The sequence below is a fragment of the Alnus glutinosa genome, chromosome 3 (assembly GCF_958979055.1).
Source record: "Alnus glutinosa chromosome 3, dhAlnGlut1.1, whole genome shotgun sequence".
NCBI lineage: Eukaryota > Viridiplantae > Streptophyta > Magnoliopsida > Fagales > Betulaceae > Alnus > Alnus glutinosa.
Genome location: NC_084888.1, coordinates 35,943,754 through 35,964,332, shown reverse-complemented (window position 1 = coordinate 35,964,332; position 20,579 = coordinate 35,943,754). Strand labels below are relative to the sequence as shown.

General features: G+C 32.8%; 4 protein-coding genes across 4 annotated transcripts; 3 read left to right on the top strand and 1 right to left on the bottom strand.

Annotated features, from left to right (window-relative positions):
- The first annotated feature begins 1,955 nt into the window (after positions 1-1,955).
- LOC133864778 (uncharacterized) lies at positions 1,956-2,560 on the top strand. Its single transcript, XM_062301192.1, has 2 exons — positions 1,956-2,289; positions 2,418-2,560. The coding sequence occupies exons 1-2, from the start codon at positions 1,959-1,961 to the stop codon at positions 2,432-2,434; spliced, it is 348 nt and encodes a 115-aa protein (XP_062157176.1). The 5' UTR covers positions 1,956-1,958; the 3' UTR covers positions 2,435-2,560.
- A 2,038-nt stretch (positions 2,561-4,598) lies between these two features.
- LOC133864471 (non-specific lipid transfer protein GPI-anchored 9-like) lies at positions 4,599-6,088 on the top strand. The gene is made up of 2 exons (XM_062300814.1): positions 4,599-4,939; positions 5,920-6,088. The coding sequence occupies exons 1-2, from the start codon at positions 4,612-4,614 to the stop codon at positions 5,934-5,936; spliced, it is 345 nt and encodes a 114-aa protein (XP_062156798.1). The 5' UTR covers positions 4,599-4,611; the 3' UTR covers positions 5,937-6,088.
- Positions 6,089-8,527: 2,439 nt separating this feature from the next.
- LOC133864985 (putative lipid-transfer protein DIR1) lies at positions 8,528-9,193 on the top strand. Its single transcript, XM_062301444.1, has 2 exons — positions 8,528-8,880; positions 8,970-9,193. The coding sequence occupies exons 1-2, from the start codon at positions 8,538-8,540 to the stop codon at positions 8,984-8,986; spliced, it is 360 nt and encodes a 119-aa protein (XP_062157428.1). The 5' UTR covers positions 8,528-8,537; the 3' UTR covers positions 8,987-9,193.
- A 717-nt stretch (positions 9,194-9,910) lies between these two features.
- On the bottom strand, positions 9,911-14,100 carry LOC133864848 (uncharacterized). Its single transcript, XM_062301278.1, has 6 exons — positions 13,753-14,100; positions 13,147-13,204; positions 12,123-12,304; positions 11,696-11,771; positions 11,521-11,579; positions 9,911-10,281 (listed from the first exon to the last, which is right to left on the bottom strand). Exons 1-5 carry the CDS (start codon positions 13,888-13,890, stop codon positions 11,563-11,565), a joined length of 471 nt encoding a protein of 156 aa, XP_062157262.1. The 5' UTR covers positions 13,891-14,100; the 3' UTR covers positions 9,911-10,281; positions 11,521-11,562.
- Between the last annotated feature and the right edge of the window lie 6,479 nt (positions 14,101-20,579).

Genomic DNA, 20,579 nt, shown 5'->3' with positions numbered 1-20,579 from the left:
AGGTAAATTCTCCCTACCTTTATAATAAAGATAGGAGAATTGGGGGGGTAATTGTTAGGGAATATTTGTGCCCTATTTAAAGTGGGGCCAGATTTGCCCTTCATATTAGTCCTCGGACCCCGGACTCCGGATTGGATCTTGGGGCTTGATCCTTGGTCACTAGCAACCTTCAGTATTTATTAGACCAGTCAAATGAAGTCAAAGATGATATCAGACGTCTACGTGGAGCCTTGTGGTTGACAGGGGCCAAATGGACATACAACATACAGGGGTATAAAAGGGGGTATTAGAATCTATTTTAGACAGATTGACTTTCTCCTTCTCCCCCTTCTTTAGACACTTGACTAACTTGATCATCGGAGGAGGCTTCGTCGGCCAACCCTCGGCGGGTCTTTGTTATTTTGCAAGTCCAGACACAGACGAAGGGACGTCCCTGATGATGCCTCGTCACCGGACCAAAAATTACATCAACACTTAACATTCATCTTCTTATATTATTTAAAACGACTCAATGACTTAAGCATTAAAGATTCAGAGTATTCCTGCCAATATCTTAACCGAGTCACCCTTTGCTCTTTTGTTTTTACATGTACCAAATTAGTTCTTGGGGTAGCGATCATATTGTATCAACAATTAGCGTAGTTGACTAGAATAACAATAACCTAAATTTATAATAAGCTAGAGGAATGATAATGGAAGAATAGTACAGAAAGTGGATACTTTGTTACTTGTAAGCAGCAAGAGATTATAGCAAGTGAGCACAAATTGAGGGAATAGTCATGTGCAATAAAATGAACATATAATGACTACTTGTGGTCGTAAGGTTGATTAATATGGAAACAGTTTCGAGGAAACTGTTTGGTTGAATGTGTGAAAAGGGTGAGGCTAGTCTTAGAGAGATATATCAGATAGATTCTAGAGGAACAGGGGAGAGACAGCTAGCTGGGTAGATTTTTGAATGTCTTCACCCTTTTGCTGCATGTCAGCTGCTCACGAACCCATTTAAGGTTTAAAGTAAATTTGATGATTCCATTATCTTCATTGGCTTAAAGAACGGCCAGGGAATCATGAACGTACACTCTACAAAATATCATTTTCCTAGTGCTGTATCCACTATCAAAAAGAAGAAAAAAATGAGTGGAAAAAGATTTCAAAACAAAAGCATGTAGTAGTACCCCTTTATTTTTGCATTTTTTCCTTCTTTTTTTTCATCTTCCCTGATCATATCTTGAATACAAACTATTTTATTAGTAATTTTGTATATCAAAAAAGTGAAGATTTTTTTTAAATAATAATTTTTTTTGAATATTTTATAGAGACAAATAAACATACTTCTCAGACTATCATTCTATTGTCAATGTCCTTTAAAACTATCAATTGTGTTAATGTCTTTTTTAAGCTATAAAACGATGTCAATGTCTCACCTAATGACAAAAATACTCTTCATAAAATAAAAAATAATAATAATAATAAAAAAAAAGTAATCAACCGAAAAAAAAAAAAAAAAAAGGGCCTAGAGTCGGGATTGGTCCTGCCATGCACCACCATACGTTTTTTGGGGGTGACTTGCACTTGGGGGTGGCTCTAGGTTATTATTATTGTTATTATTTTCAGTTTTTGGTTTTTAATTTTTGTTTTTTTTTTCTTTCGAATTTTTATCTTATTAAAAAAAATAAAGATAATTTTTGTCGGTAGACATTAACACCATTAAGTTTGAGAATTACATTAAGAATCAAAAAATATTGGAAAGTCGGCCAGTATACATTACGGGTCAGAATTGGAGAACGTCAGTGCAGAGTGAGCACTACTGGGATCGGTTAGCATGCATATCTCTTTATACTAAACCGCCGCATGCGCACTACCTCTCTTACGGGCTTCGCGTGCAAGCAAGCGCCTTTTGAGCTGCTTGTTTCACTATAAAGCCCGCGGAGTTGAAGTGTGAGCATCGCATCAAAGAAATGGAAGTTCCAATGAAGTACATTTGCTTTCTAATGCTTCTCATAACTCTAGGCATTGCTGGGATTGATGGGGCCGGTGAATGTGGGACATCTTCTCCTGACATGGAGGCTACGAAGTTGGCTCCCTGTGCATCAGCAATACAATCTCAGAATGCTAGAGTTTCTGACAGGTGCTGCACTCAGGTGAAAAAGCTTACCCAGAACCCAACTTGCCTTTGTGCTGTTATTCTTTCCAATACAGCTAAATTCGCCAGAGTTAAGCCTGATGTTGCACTGGCCGTTCCCAAACGCTGCAATATTACTGATCGTCCAGTGGGACTCAAGTGTGGAGGTCAGTTTTACATATATATTATTGCCATTCACTCACCCTTTCCTAGTGCTTTTCTCCCCTGCTTCTTTAACAGGTACAATGGCCTAGCTATTTCATCTCATCTCAAAACTATTTGTTCTGTTTTGCAGCTTATACGTTGCCCTAAAGACTGAAGTTCCTGAGTCACGGTGCCTCTGCATGCTTATGAAGTATTTGCTGTTTAATACTATTATGCTTAGATTGTATCCTTGTTGCTACTTAATCTAACTAGTCGGTTCACTCTGCATGACATCCGGGCACCTGAAAAATAAATAAAGAAATTGTTTGGATCTTGCTTTGGAGTTCTATTAGGGTTGTCAATTTTTTACATGAATTGCAAATCTCATGTGAATTCAACACTGAATTAATAGGTTAGGTATGAGGGGTTTGACAATTTTAATTAAATAGACTGAGTTAAGGTTAACTCCTATAGTATTATACGTCTCATGTCTCGATACGTTCCAAACTCTTCATACAATATTTAGGGTTGTCAATTTTGGACACAGCAAATCCAATACGGATGAAACACAAAATTAACGAGTTTGAATTGAGATGTCATACATATTTAATTAAATGAGTCAGATTACGATTGACCAATACCTCAACACAACTCGAACCGACACACGAATACAAATTGTCACCCCTTAAGTTTTGTCCCTCTCAAAAAAGAATGTCTTTGGATGATGAATAACTTATTGTTCAGAATGACAATTGTTAATTTTTTTTTTTATTATTATTTTTTTCAATCCTACCCCCAAAGTTGGAAGTTCGCCCTGGACAGACCGAAGCCACAAAGTGCCTAATTAATGAACCCCTCAGTTTATTCAGATAGAAATTGCACAATTGAAACTGATCAAGAATTATTATGAAGAATGTTTATTGTCTTGGATTTGCATCGTCATGGGTTGAAGAGTTATATCCAAACACACTGGTAAATAGCTGCAGAACCATAAGCATTACTTGACGTTCGACAAATTAACTAGTATTAAATTACTAATTATTTTAAAAGTTTAAACAAGTAGAAAATGGTTTTTAATATACTCTCATATACAGACTCAAACTTTGCTCAATAAGTGATGAATGGAGCCCAACACGTACAATATTTAATAAAAATTAAAGGTAAATTACATAAAAAAAGTTTAAACTCAAAACTTTGTTTTAATACCATCTTAATTCACCAATTATTCTAAAAGCTAACGTAGTACCATAGTAGTACGAAATTGTACCTGCATGTCTAACAACTAGGACCAATACAAGCATCATCCTAAGTTGATGAATGAAGGCGCGCAGGTCATTTTTTACAATTGGCAATATGTACGTAGATCCGACTTGCGCAAATTTAATTATTTTAATTTTTTATTTGTTCAATTATTTTTTAGGTAAAATTTAACCAGCAGTATAAAGAATTAGGCCAGAAAGAAATTGATGATTGAGTAGTACGAAGAGACTTAATTTGGATCCAAATAAAAAAATTGCCAAACTTTACAAGCGTCCATTCCGATTTTTGAGGGTTAATTAGCATTCCGATTTTGACTATATATATATATATATGAATTTGTCCTCACTGAAGTTTCAGACTCAAGAAGCTAGGAACCAACAGAATCTTTTGGATGATTCAATCGATCGATCAGCACAAACACTGTCATGATTCATGCGAGTAATGCTACACGTCGCCTTATTATTTTTGCTCGTTCTCCAAAGTTTTTGTCACGATTCTTTATAGTATTTAATGCATGAAAATTAATTAATTTTTCAATCGTAAGAAACACGCCACATAAGCTTGAGAAAATTAAGAGATAATATAGGGCTATGTATATCATTACTCATGAAAAACTCTTGTTTTCATTCCTGCAGTGAAAAATTTGCTCAATATAAATCCAGTCAAAAATAAACGGTAAAGATTAATTTTAATTTACTGAAAAAAAACAACTGGAATTCTCCTCTAATCATTCTATCTCCCAGTGAAAAAATAACTGCATGGAGATTTTGACTCTAGAAAGTTACATATGTGAATTTGTCCTCTCTGAAGTTTCACAGTCGAGAAAGAGCCAACAGAATCTTTTTGTATGATTCAATCAGCAGTCGGCACAAACAAGAGCTACGAAAAGGTCTTGTTTGCACCTTCTTCGAGGAGGGAAAGGTATAAAAAAGGAATCGAAGAATTGCAGGCGTAAACGACCTTCACTTCATTGGCTTGAAAGAGCACTGTAATCCTATAGTTTTTTTTTTTTTTTTTTTTTTTCTCCTTCCTGTTTGAGTATAAAAGCCCGGGCACTGCAGTGAAAGATATGGAAGCTAGCTCCAATGAAGTACTGCATAAGCTTTCTAGTGTTGCTTCTGATTCTGGGCATTACTGGGTTCATGAATGGAGTTCATGGGGTTGGTGGTGAATGTGATAAACATTCCACTGCTGACTTCGAAAAGCTGGCTCCCTGTGGTAAAGCAGCGCAGGACATAAACGCTAGGGTTCCTCATAGTTGCTGCGCTGAGGTGCAAAAGATGGACACAAAATGCCTTTGTGTCGCTGTACTTTCTGAACAGGCTAAGCAACTTGGAGTCGTCGTAGCAGCTGCAGTCACCATACCCAAACGTTGCAATATTGCTAATCGTGCAAAGGGTTACAAGTGCGGAGGTTTGTTGGCATACTTTAAAAATTAACTTATCAATTTATTATTATTATTATTTTTTTTCCATTTCTAAAATTACCGGAGATCGTCCAGTGAAAAAAAAAAAACAGTAAATATTAACTCTAGTGAAAAAAATAACTTAATCATACCATCTCCATTATTTTTTCAGTTGAGAATTTACAGTGATTTTTTCATTGGAGGCAAGCCAAATGCAAATTCCACATTCAATATTTATTTAAAGAAAAATGTTAGAACATCTTCCGGCGTTCTCCTGAAATGATATAGATGTAATTAAAAAATTACATCTATGTCCTTTTGAATGACATATATGTAATTTTTTAATCAAAAAAATTACATCTATGCCATTCCAAGAGAATACTAGGAGAACACCAGAAGATGCATGCTTTAGCATTCTTCTTATTTAAATAGCACAGCTTATGTGCATTGTTTTCGGGGCGGCTCCATGGCTAGCTAGGCCAATTAGGCCGGCCACCGCCTAATTAAGGCCCCAGAAAATGCCTTGTATATTAAATTTGTCAAAAAAGTAGAAAAGCACCACCAACTTTTATTTTCTTTCATGACTTTTAATCTTTTGCTTCTTGGTTCTATTATTCTTTATGACTTCGTTGATATTTTATACATTATATTTACTATCATACACTATTGATTTTAATTGGTTGTTTTTACTAGTTTCGATTGTGTGCCATTGATTTTAGTACGTACACATGCAACTAATTAAATTCTAATTAGTTATATTATCTATTGAGAATAATTCACATATTAATAAAACTTGAACATGAAAATTTGATTAGTAATAGTATATCTCAAAAAGCTAGAAAAATGATTTTTAAATTAATTTTTTTAACATTTAAACTAAAACTTTATTATATTAATTAAAATGACTTCATTTTAAGTACTTTTTGCCTTAGTAATCAATTTTTATTGAGCTTTTGATACTCCTAAATCTGCTCATTCTGTTTTGCAGATTATATAGTGCCATGAGAATTCTGGAGAGTCATGGTGCCTACGGGTTTGAAGCAGTTATTATGGCCATCAACGTGCTTTATGCTTATATCTATTTCTTGTACCAAATCACTTAATTGTGACATCCAAATATCTATGAAATAAATAAAGCACTGGTTTTTTTTTTCTAACTTTGGGTTCTTATTGTACTATACAACTTGTTGTATAGTCGTACTAAGATTGAAATAATTAATTGCATTATCATTATCAATTGTAGAAGTATATATACCAGTAGAAATTAAAAAAATAAAAATAAAATCGAGGGCTGATTGGCTCTATTACATCATAATAATAATACAGTGATAAGATAAAAATATGATTTATAATATTACTCTTAAAATAATTATAAATTGATTAACACTGACACGTAATGAGAGCGACACATATACGATAGTACTGCAAGAACTTAACGTTATATTAGCCATTGATCATTCAAGCAAGAAAAACAATTAAATTAAGGCCTCTTCCAATTTTTTTAGAGTACAATCGATTATTCAAGAATAAATTAAATGGAATATCGTTGTCGCTATAACTAGTACTGCATTGTTGCCCAAAAAATGTTTGGGGTGTTAAGATTTCTGTTATAATTTCCTTACAATTACACACTCATGTGATAGTATCATATAGTAGTATACATTTTATGGAAACTGAATGGTATATAAATTTTTACTTTATTTTGTAAATGTGATAAGTGCTACACATCATTACTTTGTAAGAGAATTATAATAAAAGTTATAATGCTTTTAACATATAGCATTCTTGTCGTACTAGCCGTGCAGCATCTTTGTAACAATATGATCTAATATCTGCTTGCATGCGCAAATTCAATCATTAGAGTACTTAATTACTCAACAAATTTGTTATGGTTGGATGGGTACGTACGTAAATCATTAGTAAAAAATTGGCAACGTACGTTTACAGGTGACCATTCTGATTTCTAGGGGATGGAATTAATATAGATTATTATGAGTTAAATATTAGGATAAATGACCCTAGGGGTAACCTTTAGCCCTAGAAGATTTTGAGCCCCATGAAGTTTTCCTCTTTAAAATTTGACTTCGAGATTGAAGAAATTAAGGACCCATATAACTTTTTGTATTTGATTCAATGGACAGGGACTAGCTAGTAGCTTTCGCATTTCCTGATTGCTGCACCTGCAGTTCAATGTATACATAAAAAGTCTTGCTGGCCTACCCTTAATTTATTTCTTAAATATACTTTAATTAGAAAGCTTAAGAAACGTAACGGATACCATCCCCCACTCTATTGCGTTGCATTCATGAATGTGGACTGACTAGCAGGGACGATTTTTATTTTTATTTTTTTGGGTAATTAATTAACTGACTAGGGACCATGAACATGGGCTTTTAGTGCTACCATGAGAGAGTCCATGCATGGATGTCGTTGTGTGCTCTCCTATCAAAAGGGGAATTTTAGGTATGAAAAGTAATCGCAATTCAATTCATCCAACTATATATATATGATCACATGCTTAGTCATACATGTTTTTGAGAATGGGGTTGCTGATTTTTTTTTTTTCTTTAATGTTTAAGAATTGATTTTCTCATAACAATGGATTTAGTTATTTCACTTATTAATTTTTTTTTTTGGTCCAACTTATCTTTTGATTTGTGTGGAGGTGACAAAGTGATACCAAAACTTTAAAATAAGGTTCGAACTATACTTTGAGTTACCTTTTGTGTGGGTAAAAACTTACTCGACAAGAAATTTTACTATCTTAGAACCGTTATAGTTATAGTTGCTGTTCCGCAACAAACGATATAGTAGATGGACGGCGCTTGACAAACGGAACATTACAGGGCGTCGGTCACTAGCTTTCCTGTCATTAATTAGGTCACCAACTTCTTTGACCTTCCAACACTGATCTGATAGACATCAACCTCCATACATGGTTACCAGTTTGTGGGGACTAAGGATAAGTAATATAGGTGGTAGTTTATAATTAATTATGGAAAAAATGCCATTTCTCCTTAAGAGAAATGTGAACAGTTTTTTTTTTTGGTAAGTTAAGAGTACCTAATTTCACGTTGATGGAATCTCTCATGTTGATCAGTAATAACAACAAAAGGGAATGACTAATATCATATTGTTAAGTTCAAACTCGATTAAGTTTATGAAATAAAGTGGTGTATTAAGCTTCACTGCTACTTATATATATCCCCAGTTTGAATAGTAGATTAATTCATATAATTTATTGTGATGAATCAATATAAATGAAACTCAGAAGTGCTTTTTCTCTTGATTAATATATGAAAAGCTTTTCCTTAATTGCCCCTTCTCAAGGATAAAAATTAAGGTGATATGTAAATGTAGAAAAGAGTTAATCACTAAGCTTCATTGGCCTATTTAGGCATGTAATTAATTAATCTTTATACACTTCGCTAAAAGAGTAGGTGTACTGTAAACCTGCAATAAAGAATACGAATTTTTACCTCCTAGCTACTGCTATCCCCACTAGGTCGCGCGTGTAAGCACCTTTTGAGTTAGCTGCCTGTTTGAGTACTATAAAAGCCCGCCAAGTCGAGAAGTTTTTGTGCACAGCGAGCGAGCATTGAAGAAATGGGAGCTCCAATGAAGCACATCTCCTTTCTTGTGCTTCTTATGATATTTCTAGGACCTGATGGGAAGCGTGGGGTTCATGGAGCTGGTGATCATCAATGTGGGAAATCCTCCATTGACAATGAGGTTACTAAGCTGGCTCCCTGTACATTGGCAGCGCATGATGAGAAAGCTGAAGTTTCAGATAAGTGCTGCACTGTGGTGAAAAATGTTGACGTGAGTTGCCTCTGCGCCATTTTGCTTTCTGATATAGCTAAGAGTTCTAGGATCAACCCAGTAGTTGCAGTCACCATACCCAAACGCTGCAACATTGCTAATCGTGCTGTGGGTTACAAGTGTGGAGGTATGTTGGCGTATTCATTAGTGCAATTTGTTCACTTCAATTCATGTTCTTCTCTTTAAATTAATCTGCTCATTAATTCTATTTTGCAGCTTATACATTGCCTTGATGACTGAAGACCATCAGCCGGAGTTGCTGCAGATGTGCTGTTGCTTGTTTGTTTGCAATGTTGTTGAGTATTCACTGTTAGTCGTACGTACGTACCAGTGTGTCTGGAGACTGTATCCTTGTAGCTTGTTCTTCATGAGTGCCAGCTAATTATAAGTTTACTGTTATCTCCATCACCTGAGGAATTAATAAATAAATTCTTGGTGTTCGTCTTTTGTTGATTATTAATTTCTTATCTGCTTTTTGCCCATAAGTAATTACTTTATTAGTCAGGTTTCCTAAAAGATAAAGTGGATAACTGACTCATGTTGCTAATAACTAATTTCAACAATACTCGATCTTAGACAAGAACAGGCCCAGTCTATTCTCAAAGTTTAAGTTAATACATAAAAGATGATTAATTTTAATATATATTTTAATACTCTTCCTTACACAAGAATTCGTAAAATATTTAATTGAAATGCTGAGTAAATGATGGAAATAAAGTTTGAATTTAAGACCTTCATTTACTTTGATTCTTTATTAAATCATCATTTATCTTAAGGGCTTCAATTAATAAAAAATAGTTGACTTTAATATATGTTAATATTGGCCACATCCCATCAATTTCAATCGCGGAACATGGACCATCCGCCGCTGATGGGGCCACAAAGAAAAGAACAAAAAAGGTAACTAGCTAGAAAAATAAACCATTCCAATTTCTAGCATTTTTAGTGCGATCGATGTCAATTAATTGCACCCGATCTCTATCATTTTGAACAACCAAATCAAGAAATGATTCTCCTGAACATAGCTTTTGTTGTAAACATGTTATCAACTTTATCTAATATAAAAAATTAGTACATGCAGAAGAAGAGAGACTCAAAACTACTTTTATTTTTATATCACGTACATCAAACACCTTTTCAAAAGGGCAAAAAAGATAAAAAAAAAAAAAAAAAAAAAAACTATTCTCTAGAAAGCATTACTTAACTCACATAACCATACTTGGTCCATATAGAGATACAATTAGAGTGTTAAAACCCAGATCAGCAAGAGCATATATATTGAAGTTGCTCATACAAGACTCCAGTAGAGGGAGCGCATTATTTTTCTGGGCAGTAGATCAGGGACGACATTAAGCTCTCCTGGCCTAGAGATATCCGCACTTGTACCTAAGACGTACGACTTGCCAAAATTGAGTTGCTGGGACAAAAAGAACCCAACATGTTTTCGGAAGTCGGTCCTCACCATGTTATGCTCTAATATTACCATCTTATTTCCATACTATTAAGCTGCTGCATGCTCTCACCACCCCTGCAATATAAACAAACATCATTTCAGTAGCTGTTTTAAGGGCGATAGGAGAAGGCAAATATTAAATAGTGAAAATATTCATGATATATACCCGGCCGTAAAAGAATTAATGGATGTAATGATTATATGTTGCTCAGTGTAAAGACTAACTTCTATTTTTATTTCGTACATTTATATATAAATATTTGAGTCGAATTCTTAAAACAAATTTCTCTTGGTTGGAACATTGATTAAATAATTAAATTTATTATTTTTTATGAGCCTATATTTTTGGGATAATTGGTATGTAATTTAATTAATATGATTTTCATTAGAACAAAATTATTAAGTATAAATTTTAACTCCATATTATACCTTTTATTTTAAGTTAAATTCTTTATGTATTGGTCCCCATTTATTCCATTTTACTCTAGAGTGATAGGATATTAACTAAGCTTTTATTTGACATTCTCTCTCCCTCTTACTTTTTGGAGAATTTTACTTATAACTTCTGATTATCTATCACTTTTGAAAAATGATACACAAACTTTAAAAAATGTCAATTTAGGGTATCAATCTTTTAATTTTTTTCAATTTCAATCATCCGTTAGAATTTTCTATTAAATCTTATCAAAATTTCTAAGATTCAGGCATGCACAAATTTCGTTAAATTCTGATCAATACTGAAATCCTAGCAATTTTTTTCCTAAAAAAAAAAAAGGGGTATTTTGAAAATTTTGATAGAATTTAACGGAAAATTCTAATAAATGGTTGAAATTGAAAGAAATTGAAAGATAGATACTCTAAATTGACTTTTTTTTTTTTTTTTTTTTTCTTTAAAGTTTGAGTAACATTTTTTCAAAAGTAATGAAAAATTAGAAGTTATAAGTAAAGTTCAATTCTCCCCTTATTTTTGACTTTAGGTCTATTAATCAGCATCTAAGTATTCATGTTAGCAGTTAACCGCTTTGTTTAAACAAATTATTTGCAAATTAGTGATAAACAGGAGCATTAGGACAAGAGCTCAAGGACATCGATCAGACTGCCCAAAAACACATAAAAAGGGACAAATTAACGAGTTTTGTCTTCTCAACTTCCCATTTAAAAGACCCGTTATAATATCACTGCCAAATTCTAGAAAAGTGAAACAGTTTCATATATATATTATTATGAATCTAAAACGGAAATGTTCTCTCACAGAAGCACATAATAAGATCCATCGATCAACCAATATTTGCTAAGAGAATTCTGAATATATACCTGTGAAAGGTGGTGAGTTCATTTGATGTAGGGGCAAAAGTGTTAGTAATAGAGAGAACCTGCAGAAACAAAAAGTTTGGTTAAAGCAGTTTTCTAGAACTTGTAAAACGACGTACGCGAGGCTAATCTCAATGGCCATTTATCTACAATATTCAACAACCATCAATGATCATACCCTGCCACCAGTTCCCTCTTGAAGCGCTATTCGGATTGCTTCCATTTGAATCATCGTCTCTCCCATCTTTCTTCAACTGATGATATATTGAAACATATACATATCAGATAACAAGAAATCACTCAAACATGACCAAATTTCAGATACTAATGATGTCTCTTATTTATTGCTATATTGACAAGCATGCATGCTGACAATTTTTTCTTTTGTTCTTCAATATGATTCTTAATATTCACACATGTTTGTACCATATTATTATTATTATTGTTTTTGTTGGCCTGACTACTGCTATCTATGCATGCTTCTTCTGCTGCATGAGCCACGTACGTCTACTTTTCTTTTTCTGGGCACATTCGTATAAAGTGATAAAATGACTGGCACATTTTTATTCATTAGAAGATGAAGTACGACTACTCTACACACTCACAATATGGTCAGATTCGGAGGAGCGGGTTCTTGGAGAATAATTCTCTTGGCCGCCATAGTAGATGGATGAGCTGAAACAGCAAGGTTCCATTGTTTCATTCTGATAAATATTGGAACCCTTTAATTCTCCAGTTCTTGTGCCAGTTCGTTCAGTGCCCTTGCTGATTTGAGTACTGATAACATCTGAAAAAAAAAAAAAAAAAAAAAAAGAGAAGCCAGATGAGGTCCTGCAATATCTTTTTACAGGTTCACAATTTTTTTTATTTTTTTTATTTTTTTAACATTCTAGACGAAGAACCAGATAACAAAATCAAGCATTTAAATCCCCAACAAATGGTAGGATCAGAAATTGATAAAAAAAAAAAAAGGGACAGACTTTCCAATAGGGTAGAAGAAACTTTTTTCAATTTAGTTTATAAGCTTGATATTTGTCCTTTAAGCATGAGAGAAGCATTGTGCATTTTTTTTTAAAAAAAAAATTATAATTCTCACATACTATTAAGAAAATATATAATTCGTACACGTTATTTAAGGAACACATGATAATTTTATAAATTCGACCAAAATATTTTCTCCAACCCAATTTGAAATGATGACAATTTTATAAATTGAGCTGGAAAATCTTTTACAACCCAATTTGAAATGAAACTCGGTCCATCAAAATTAAGTTGTACATATATAGAGGAGGGTCCAATTCCATGTATATAAAGAAAGCCAAATATCATTTCATGTGAAAACGGAAAGTCATTTCACTTTCTTTTTATTATTTTTTTTCCTGCAACACTTCAAACCATGACGTACGGCCTTGTTTGGCAAGCAATACAAACATTTTTAACTTTATTTTCACATTTTACTTTATATTCACAACTATCATTTTTTATTAACTCAAAAATTCTTTCCCCACTGTTCCCTTCTATTCCTCACTTGCGAAACATACCCGTAGATGATAGCTCAGGTGGTAAAAGAACATGAGAGTTCAAGTAGAGGTTAATTTGTTATCGTTTAACCAAATTAATAATATATACCTGGATTTCCATATTTGGCACTGCCGCCTTGGTTATGAGAGTAGTCCCTTCCTGGCACCTAAAATAAACGAAGCAAAGAAATTAAGAACTTGCTAATTGTTACCCTTTGAAAACTTTTTTATATTCGTAGATAGTTTATGCGGTAAAATTGAAAAAATATCTCAAAACCACTACTTTTTTTAAAATGTTTAATTAGATAGGAGGAGATAAATTTAATCATTTAATTAATTTTTAACACTTCCCTTTACGTATGGGCTCAAGCTTCTTTTATTTTTAATAGGTGATGCTTAACACGTAAAATATTTAATTAAAATGAGATAAATTGATGGAGTTAGGATTCAAACTCAATATCTCTGTTCTAATACTGAATTAAACTACTATTTTTTCTAAAAATTTAAGCTAATAAAAAAAAAATTTAATCATTTAATCAATATTTTAACTTAATTACTTAAAAAAAAGAATGATTTAACAATAACAAAGGAAGAGGAACCCACACGTAGTAATTGTATATATATATGTAGAGTAAATAAACACTTAATGTTTTTTCATGTTGTGTAAATAATATTTATATATTACTGCAAATGGTTGTAGAAAATAAATAGGTACCGTAGAGGGTGGTGGAAAAATGGAACCAAATAATCCGGTGGAGGATGATGAAGAAGCTGAAGATGGGTCTTTAGGACCAAAAAGGTGATCAAAAGTCATGGATGAAGAAGAGCCACCCACTTGCTTCTTGTTCTCCATAGTAATTATCACTTGCTGCCTTCTTTGTCAACCAACGAACAAAACTACTCTGAGATGGATATCTCTTAACGGCCAAGACCCAAAAGGAGAATTGGGATAAGATTTGCAGAGTTGCAGAGAAAGCGATAAATTAGGAAAGCAGAGAGAGAGAGAGACAGAGGCAGAGGCAGAGGCAGAGCAGCACAGAGCAGAGCAGAGCACGTGAAGATTGCAGATGTTGAGGCCTAGTGAACGGTGGCAGCTATTTATAAAGCCCCAAAATACGGTGCTTGGATGCTGCCCCCCCATGTGCCTTCATTGATTCCTACCTCTCTCCCTCTTTGACACATGGGTGCTTCTTTCGCATCCAAGTGGACATCTTGCCACCTCCAAACCCGTACCGCCACGTGTTCCCATGCTTCCATGACCTACCTATTGTCCTATGTTCATGGCCATTCTTTACGTGCCCTTCTTTTTCTTTTTCTTTTTTCTTTTTGATAATAATAATAATAATAATATTATTATTATTATTATTATTTTAAGGGAGAGGGAGACAGATGGAAGGGGGGGATCAGTGTCTTGTTTGCCAAGTGACATTATAGAACAGAACAGAGTAGTAGGTTGTTAATTTTAGAATTAGTAAAAAGTGATGATGTGATATAAAATAAAAAAAAAATTGTGTAAAAAAGTGAAAAAGTTTTGTATTGTAGTGAGTTTTTTTATTTGAATAGTAACAAGAAATTATTAATGTGATATAAAAAGTGAAAAAAATGGGAATATTTTGATGTTGATTGGTATTAAGAAATATGAAAAAGTAAAAAAAAAAAAAATACATAAACAATACACGCATTACTGTGTACTGTAATGTCACTTGGCAAACAAGGCCCAGGATCTAATTGCCCAGACACATATATAATTGTGAAAACTGAAGAGCTCTTGATGAGGCTCATTTGCTTGAAGAGGAGGTTCTTTAGGTTAAATTATCTCTTATTTTAAAAGTGATTTCCCTTAATCGTGGGTTTAAAGTTTTTTTTTAGTAAGTAGATAAGGTTTGAACTCAGTATCTTTACTTTGATTCTAACAATTCTATGTGGGACAAGGTTCGAACTTATAGAGTGAATTGATGAAGATAAGGTTCAAATTCACGACATTTGCTATGATATATAGCATAAAAAAAAAAAAATACTCATATCAAAATCTTAAATTAATAAAAAATTGTGAATTTAATCGATTAATAATTAATACTTTAACTATCTACTTGTTCAATCATGTATTCGGATAATCCAAACACATGTTCGGACGGATAGATCTCGTTAAAACCACTCACAATTAGAAAGTTTTCTGTCATTGGAGCAGGAAAAAAAAAAAAGGAAGCTGTGGGGGAAGCTAAGGTTGCTATGGTAGCATAGGCCCACAAGAAGATAAATGGATAAGGTAGGTGGCTCAACTTGAATTTTATGCCTGCTTTTGCCAAACAGTTTTGACTCCCAATTATTCTACTCATCATTTTCTTTTTTCATTGGTTTGGATGAATTGTCATCCTTCCTTTTCCTCTCATACATTAGTGAAAGATATACAGTAGCTATCTTCCCCGCAAATCTTTGAAAATCAAAGAGTTTTCTTTCGGCCAAATGAGAATCAAAGACTCAAGGGCGGAAAGAGAGTTAGTCAAGATGTTACTGAAAAGATTTCCATTGAAAATCAACTTGGATATGGCCCTGATTCCATCTACTAAACTCTTGTCGAATGCTATCCAAGAAACTGAGGATCGAGGAAACTTTATTTGCTTCTTTCTGCTAGATAGGGTATCAGTGAATCCCCTAAAAATTAAGTACAATGAACAATATCTTTCCAATATATTTATCAAGGATATCTTTGTAGCACTTTCATTTGGGAGATATGATATCATATCTCTTGCATTTAGCTTGTCAAATGTTATTTTCAAGAGAAATGATACTCCTACATCTTTCATACACCTCTTTCACATCTCATCTTACATTTTTTTTTTTTTTTTTTTTTTTTTTTTTTTTTTTTTTTTTTTTTTGTGTTCATTCTCTCTCTCACAAAATGAAAAAAGGACGTCACGTAAAATAAGATGTGAAAGAGAAGTATAAAAGATGTAGAAGAACTATTTTCCTGTTTTCAATATCTTTGTAGTAAAAATGGGCAAAAAAAAAGCCCAATTCGGCTAGTTATTTTAGCTATAAAAAAAATGGCTAATTGCTACGGTGCTCAACAAGTTTGTCGAACAATGTATAAAAAAAAAAAAAATCAATCTAATTCTCTATATTCTTTGGGAATAGTGAAAGTGAATAAAAAAATAATATTTTAAATGGGATAGTGAAAGTTGATAATGAAAATAGTAAGATGTAGGTCCTTTGAAAAAGTGAATAACTAAAATAAAAAATGTGATTATTTAGCTAAAATTTAGATAAAATTTGCTTAACTTGATGTGAATGCTCTAAGGCTAAGAGCATTTAAACCTAACTATCCAAAGGTTATTTTGACTAGCCAGAATGCAAATTTCGTTGAAAGTGTATCTGCATCGACTAGCTGTTTTAGCCCAAGAATTAGTAAGTGTAAATTTTTAGTTAAAATTTAAATTTAAACTTTTTCATGTTCATATATAGAAAAAATGTAAGTTTTTAGTTAAAATATTATTAAAAAAAAATTAAAAAAATTGCAAAACCGAATGTAAATGCTCTAATTTAGTTTTGTGGCAAATAGTAGAACGGATTAGTTTCCACTTGCCACTTGTTGCCACATTGTCAGCGAAATAATTTTGGATTCCCCTCAATGAGTGAGTACGTGACTCAAGGATATGGATATCTCAGATTCTCAGTGCCCTCAAGAAGGGCTATTTTTCAATCATGGTTGATGGCAGGAATATCTAGAATCCTATAGATAGCGCGTTAATGCCAAAACTTAAAAGAGTTAAGAGAAAGCTAATCACTAATTAATGAGACGTTATTTATCTTGGCGTTTTCAATGTTGACAAAAACTTTATAAACGTGATTTTGATGATAAGATTCTAAGCTAGAAAGCAAAATAATGCACTAAATAGATGAAGACTATGATCTAGATTCGAGTTCTCCGTATCCTTCCTAACGTACGATCGAGATCAATTAAACTAGCTGCTAGTAATAAGGATTGGATTGTCATTAGGATGATACGATTGATTGTTGAAGAATTTTTCTTTGATATGCATTCCACTAGGTTCCTTTTGGATAACTTGGGATAAGGGCATGCAATTGAATCATTCATGGAATCATGGAATCATGGAATGCCACATTTTCTAGACCACACTTGCCCCATTTCAATCCTCTTGGGGTTAGTGCATAGCATATATAATTATATATGCTAGCTCCACATTCTTTCTATATCACTTTTAAAAGGAGTTAATTATATTTTTTAATTCAATGTTTTAAAATTGCTATTTTTTAAATAGTACATTTTGAAATGATCACAAAATTAAACAAACCCTTAAAGAAAAACTTTGAACTCTCAATAAAAATTTCCTTTATAGACCAGAAATGATTCAAAATTCAACAAATGAAGGATGCATGACTGGTGGCAGTTCTCCATTTATGGACCAAAAATACAGTGGTATGATTACTATGATTTATTAATGCGACGGAATTTGTTTTCGTTGGATAGTCGTGTCCTCGACATCTAGATTTTTCTCACAAAATTGATTGACAATTTGACCATTTGCCCTGAAAAAAAATAAAATAAAAATAAAAATAAAAATTGTTTGACAATAAGCACACCCTTCCTTGCGTGGCTCAATAGGTTTTGATTATTATTCTCAAAAGATTTTATGCAAAAAATTACTAAATAAGCTCATCGAAAAATCTTTAGAAAAATATGTAAATTCCGTATATTTATGTGGTGGGTGAATTTCTTTTTCTTTTTCTTTTTTCTCTTTTAGAAAAAAATTGCTCCATCATGAAATTGGGGACGTCATTTGTATATTATTATTATTATTATTTTTTTTTTTTATGTGATTCGCGTATATTATTATTATTATTATTATTATTGCTCAGAAGCTGCTGCAATCCATGGTATTTATTTAAGCGTAGTGTTGGCAGAAAGATAGAATTTTCGGATTTTTTTTTATATTATTGGTCTAACTTTTGAGAGAGTACTATTGACTTACTGTATAGCCCAAGTGGTGTAGGCTAGAGAATCGTTAATTCCACGTTTTGTAACACCAAATGAAAATATCTAATTGGGTATCAATTTGTATTTTAACATTTCTATCGAAATTATCTTTTCATGTGGATATAGCTAAGGTTCGTCGGCAATCGTCGAACCACCACAAATACGTTATCTTTCTTCTAGCTACATGGGATTTTTTTCATTAAAATCATGATTTAGATGTCTTTGCCGGCACAACACGTTAGATTTATTCAAATAGAGGGACTTCATTTTCACATTTTGTTCATACCATGTGCAAATTGGTATGTATGGAAAATAAACTGAGGACATATATAAGTTTTTCTTTAAATTAAGTTATAGAAATTTCTTCCAACCCAATTTATAAAAATAATATGTGTCGGTTGTAATAGTTATAAAATTTAATGGGTTAATTCTATCTATTTACTTCCTCACTATCCAAAAATGGCTCAACCTATTATTGGCCCAAAACAAAAATGAATGACTATGGAAGAGGAAGGGTTGAACCTTTGCATTATTTTTATGAATAATACTATAAATTACATTTTTTTTTTTTGTTTTTATTCCAATACTTTATACTTTGTTAACATGGCGGTGCCAATTAGTATTTGTTAAAGAAAAAAAAATCAATAACTAATTGGTACTACCATGTTAATAGAATGGGATAATGGTAGGATTAAAACATGATTTCTAGCCTTACTCTTGTTTTAATTTATTGGACATAATTATTGATCTATTTGGTTTAAACGTGGCTATATTCACTTGCTTACCAAAAAGTTGGCCATACATGGAAATTTCTAATTAATTAATGTAGAGCATTACCAAAGGAAGAGAGTTTTCCTCCAAACTTTTTCCAACCAAGTTTATAAAATTGTCATGTGTCATTTAGCACATAAAAATCGTACACTTTTTTAATAGAATTTTCTCCAGCTCTTTCTATCTTAACTATAAACTAGCTAGCGTGATACTAACAAGGCTAAGTCTAATAGTCCATCTTCTCTTCCATTAGGATAAGAAGTAAGAAAGATCCACTATTGTAATCATTCTCCCATATTTAATTAGAAAAAAAAAGTCTAACAGTCCAAAAATAATAATAATAATAATTAGGCACACAAGATACATATATAGAAATATATAGGCCACAAATATATAGTATACATAGTAAATAACATGAAGGTACTAAATTCCTCCAATTATGTTGGCCGGCCGGGAGGAAATCTTTACAACATGTAACAAGCTAGCATAAAAGATACATAGTAATATATATATATAGGCATATATATAGGATATATAAATAGTAAATAACATGAAAGTACATTAATTATAATTATAATATTACTGACGAAGTTTCCATGGTAGGCATTGGAGCTTAGGGCAAGAGGAGTTCCACGTGCTTCTGCATTCTCCTCCACTACCATCGCAACACTTGCACACGATCCCAAGTGTCGCAACAAATGCCATCGACTTCGAGTACCCTATAAATTTATCACAATATATATTATCATTCCTCTATTTCATAAATGCCCATATCTACCGCCAACCACAAGGTTTTGTTCTTTTGCTTACCTTGTTGATGATCTTTGACAGCTTTGAGTGTCGACAGTCCCCTGGCTCCTGACACTTTTGGTTGTTGATCAAGGATGGCAACGATCATCAAGAGCCAGAAAAAGAGCCGAAAAAGCTTTGGTATATCCATTTCCACAATAAATTTGGACGCAAAGAAGGCTTTATGAAATTAAATTAAGAGCTAGAAAGCCATGAAAGGTTTTAATTTTAAAGCTGGGGGGTACGGCGGCTCTTTTTCTATTTGAACGGTGCATGTACGTGTGGCTGCCAGATCGAAGAAAAGGTAGCGGACGGGCCACGCGTTTTCATCTCTCTTAAGTTTCTTGAGGGTGGGCCAGAGAAAGAGCTTTCAATCAAGTCGTCTTCCCCGGAGAGATAACGACAGAGGAAAGGCCAGATGTTGCAAATTAACATGGATTTTTGGTTACTTTTATATGTGTTTTTTATTTTCTTTTACTCTCTTAATTAATTGATGTTTTATTACATACGATGATGATTTTTGACAATGACATGCAATTTTAATCGACAGTGTTCGTTATTATTTTATTATTTTAAAAATCCGTTTCATACTCAAAACCCAATTCTTCCGTAACCTAGCTAATTCATTCGAATGCTCTAATTGATCATCTATCAGATTTTATCAGAAAAGTTTGGTTAAATACGATTGCATTACTCTACTATGCTTTCACATGTTGATATGTATTATGTGTTATCATGTGATTGGAGCTACGTTAGCTACGTACTAACAAAACTGTTAACGTCCTTCCAATTCTTCAAAAACATGTTGACATATATCAACAATTAAGTTGTATAGATTCAACATTTTTCTAAATTCAAGATGTTTAATGTAGTTAGAGTAATGTTAGAAACCACAATTTTTTTTTTTCTTACAAATATCTCACGATACTTACGTGGCAGTTCTAACTAACCCTTGGATAAATCTTATCTTTGTTAAAAAATAAAAA

Excerpts from the sequence above, each read along its gene's own strand:
- LOC133864778 (XM_062301192.1), top strand. The coding sequence starts at position 1,959 with ATGGAAGTTCCAATGAAGTACATTTGCTTTCTAATGCTTCTCATAACT.
- LOC133864471 (XM_062300814.1), top strand. The coding sequence starts at position 4,612 with ATGAAGTACTGCATAAGCTTTCTAGTGTTGCTTCTGATTCTGGGCATT.
- LOC133864848 (XM_062301278.1), bottom strand. The coding sequence starts at position 13,890 with ATGGAGAACAAGAAGCAAGTGGGTGGCTCTTCTTCATCCATGACTTTT. Across the intron at positions 12,305-13,146 it reads TGCCAAATATGGAAATCCAG|ATGTTATCAGTACTCAAATC; the intron begins GTATATATTATT and ends TTTTTTTTTCAG. Across the intron at positions 11,772-12,122 it reads CCTCCGAATCTGACCATATT|TTGAAGAAAGATGGGAGAGA; the intron begins GTGAGTGTGTAG and ends ATATATCATCAG.
- LOC133864985 (XM_062301444.1), top strand. The coding sequence starts at position 8,538 with ATGGGAGCTCCAATGAAGCACATCTCCTTTCTTGTGCTTCTTATGATA.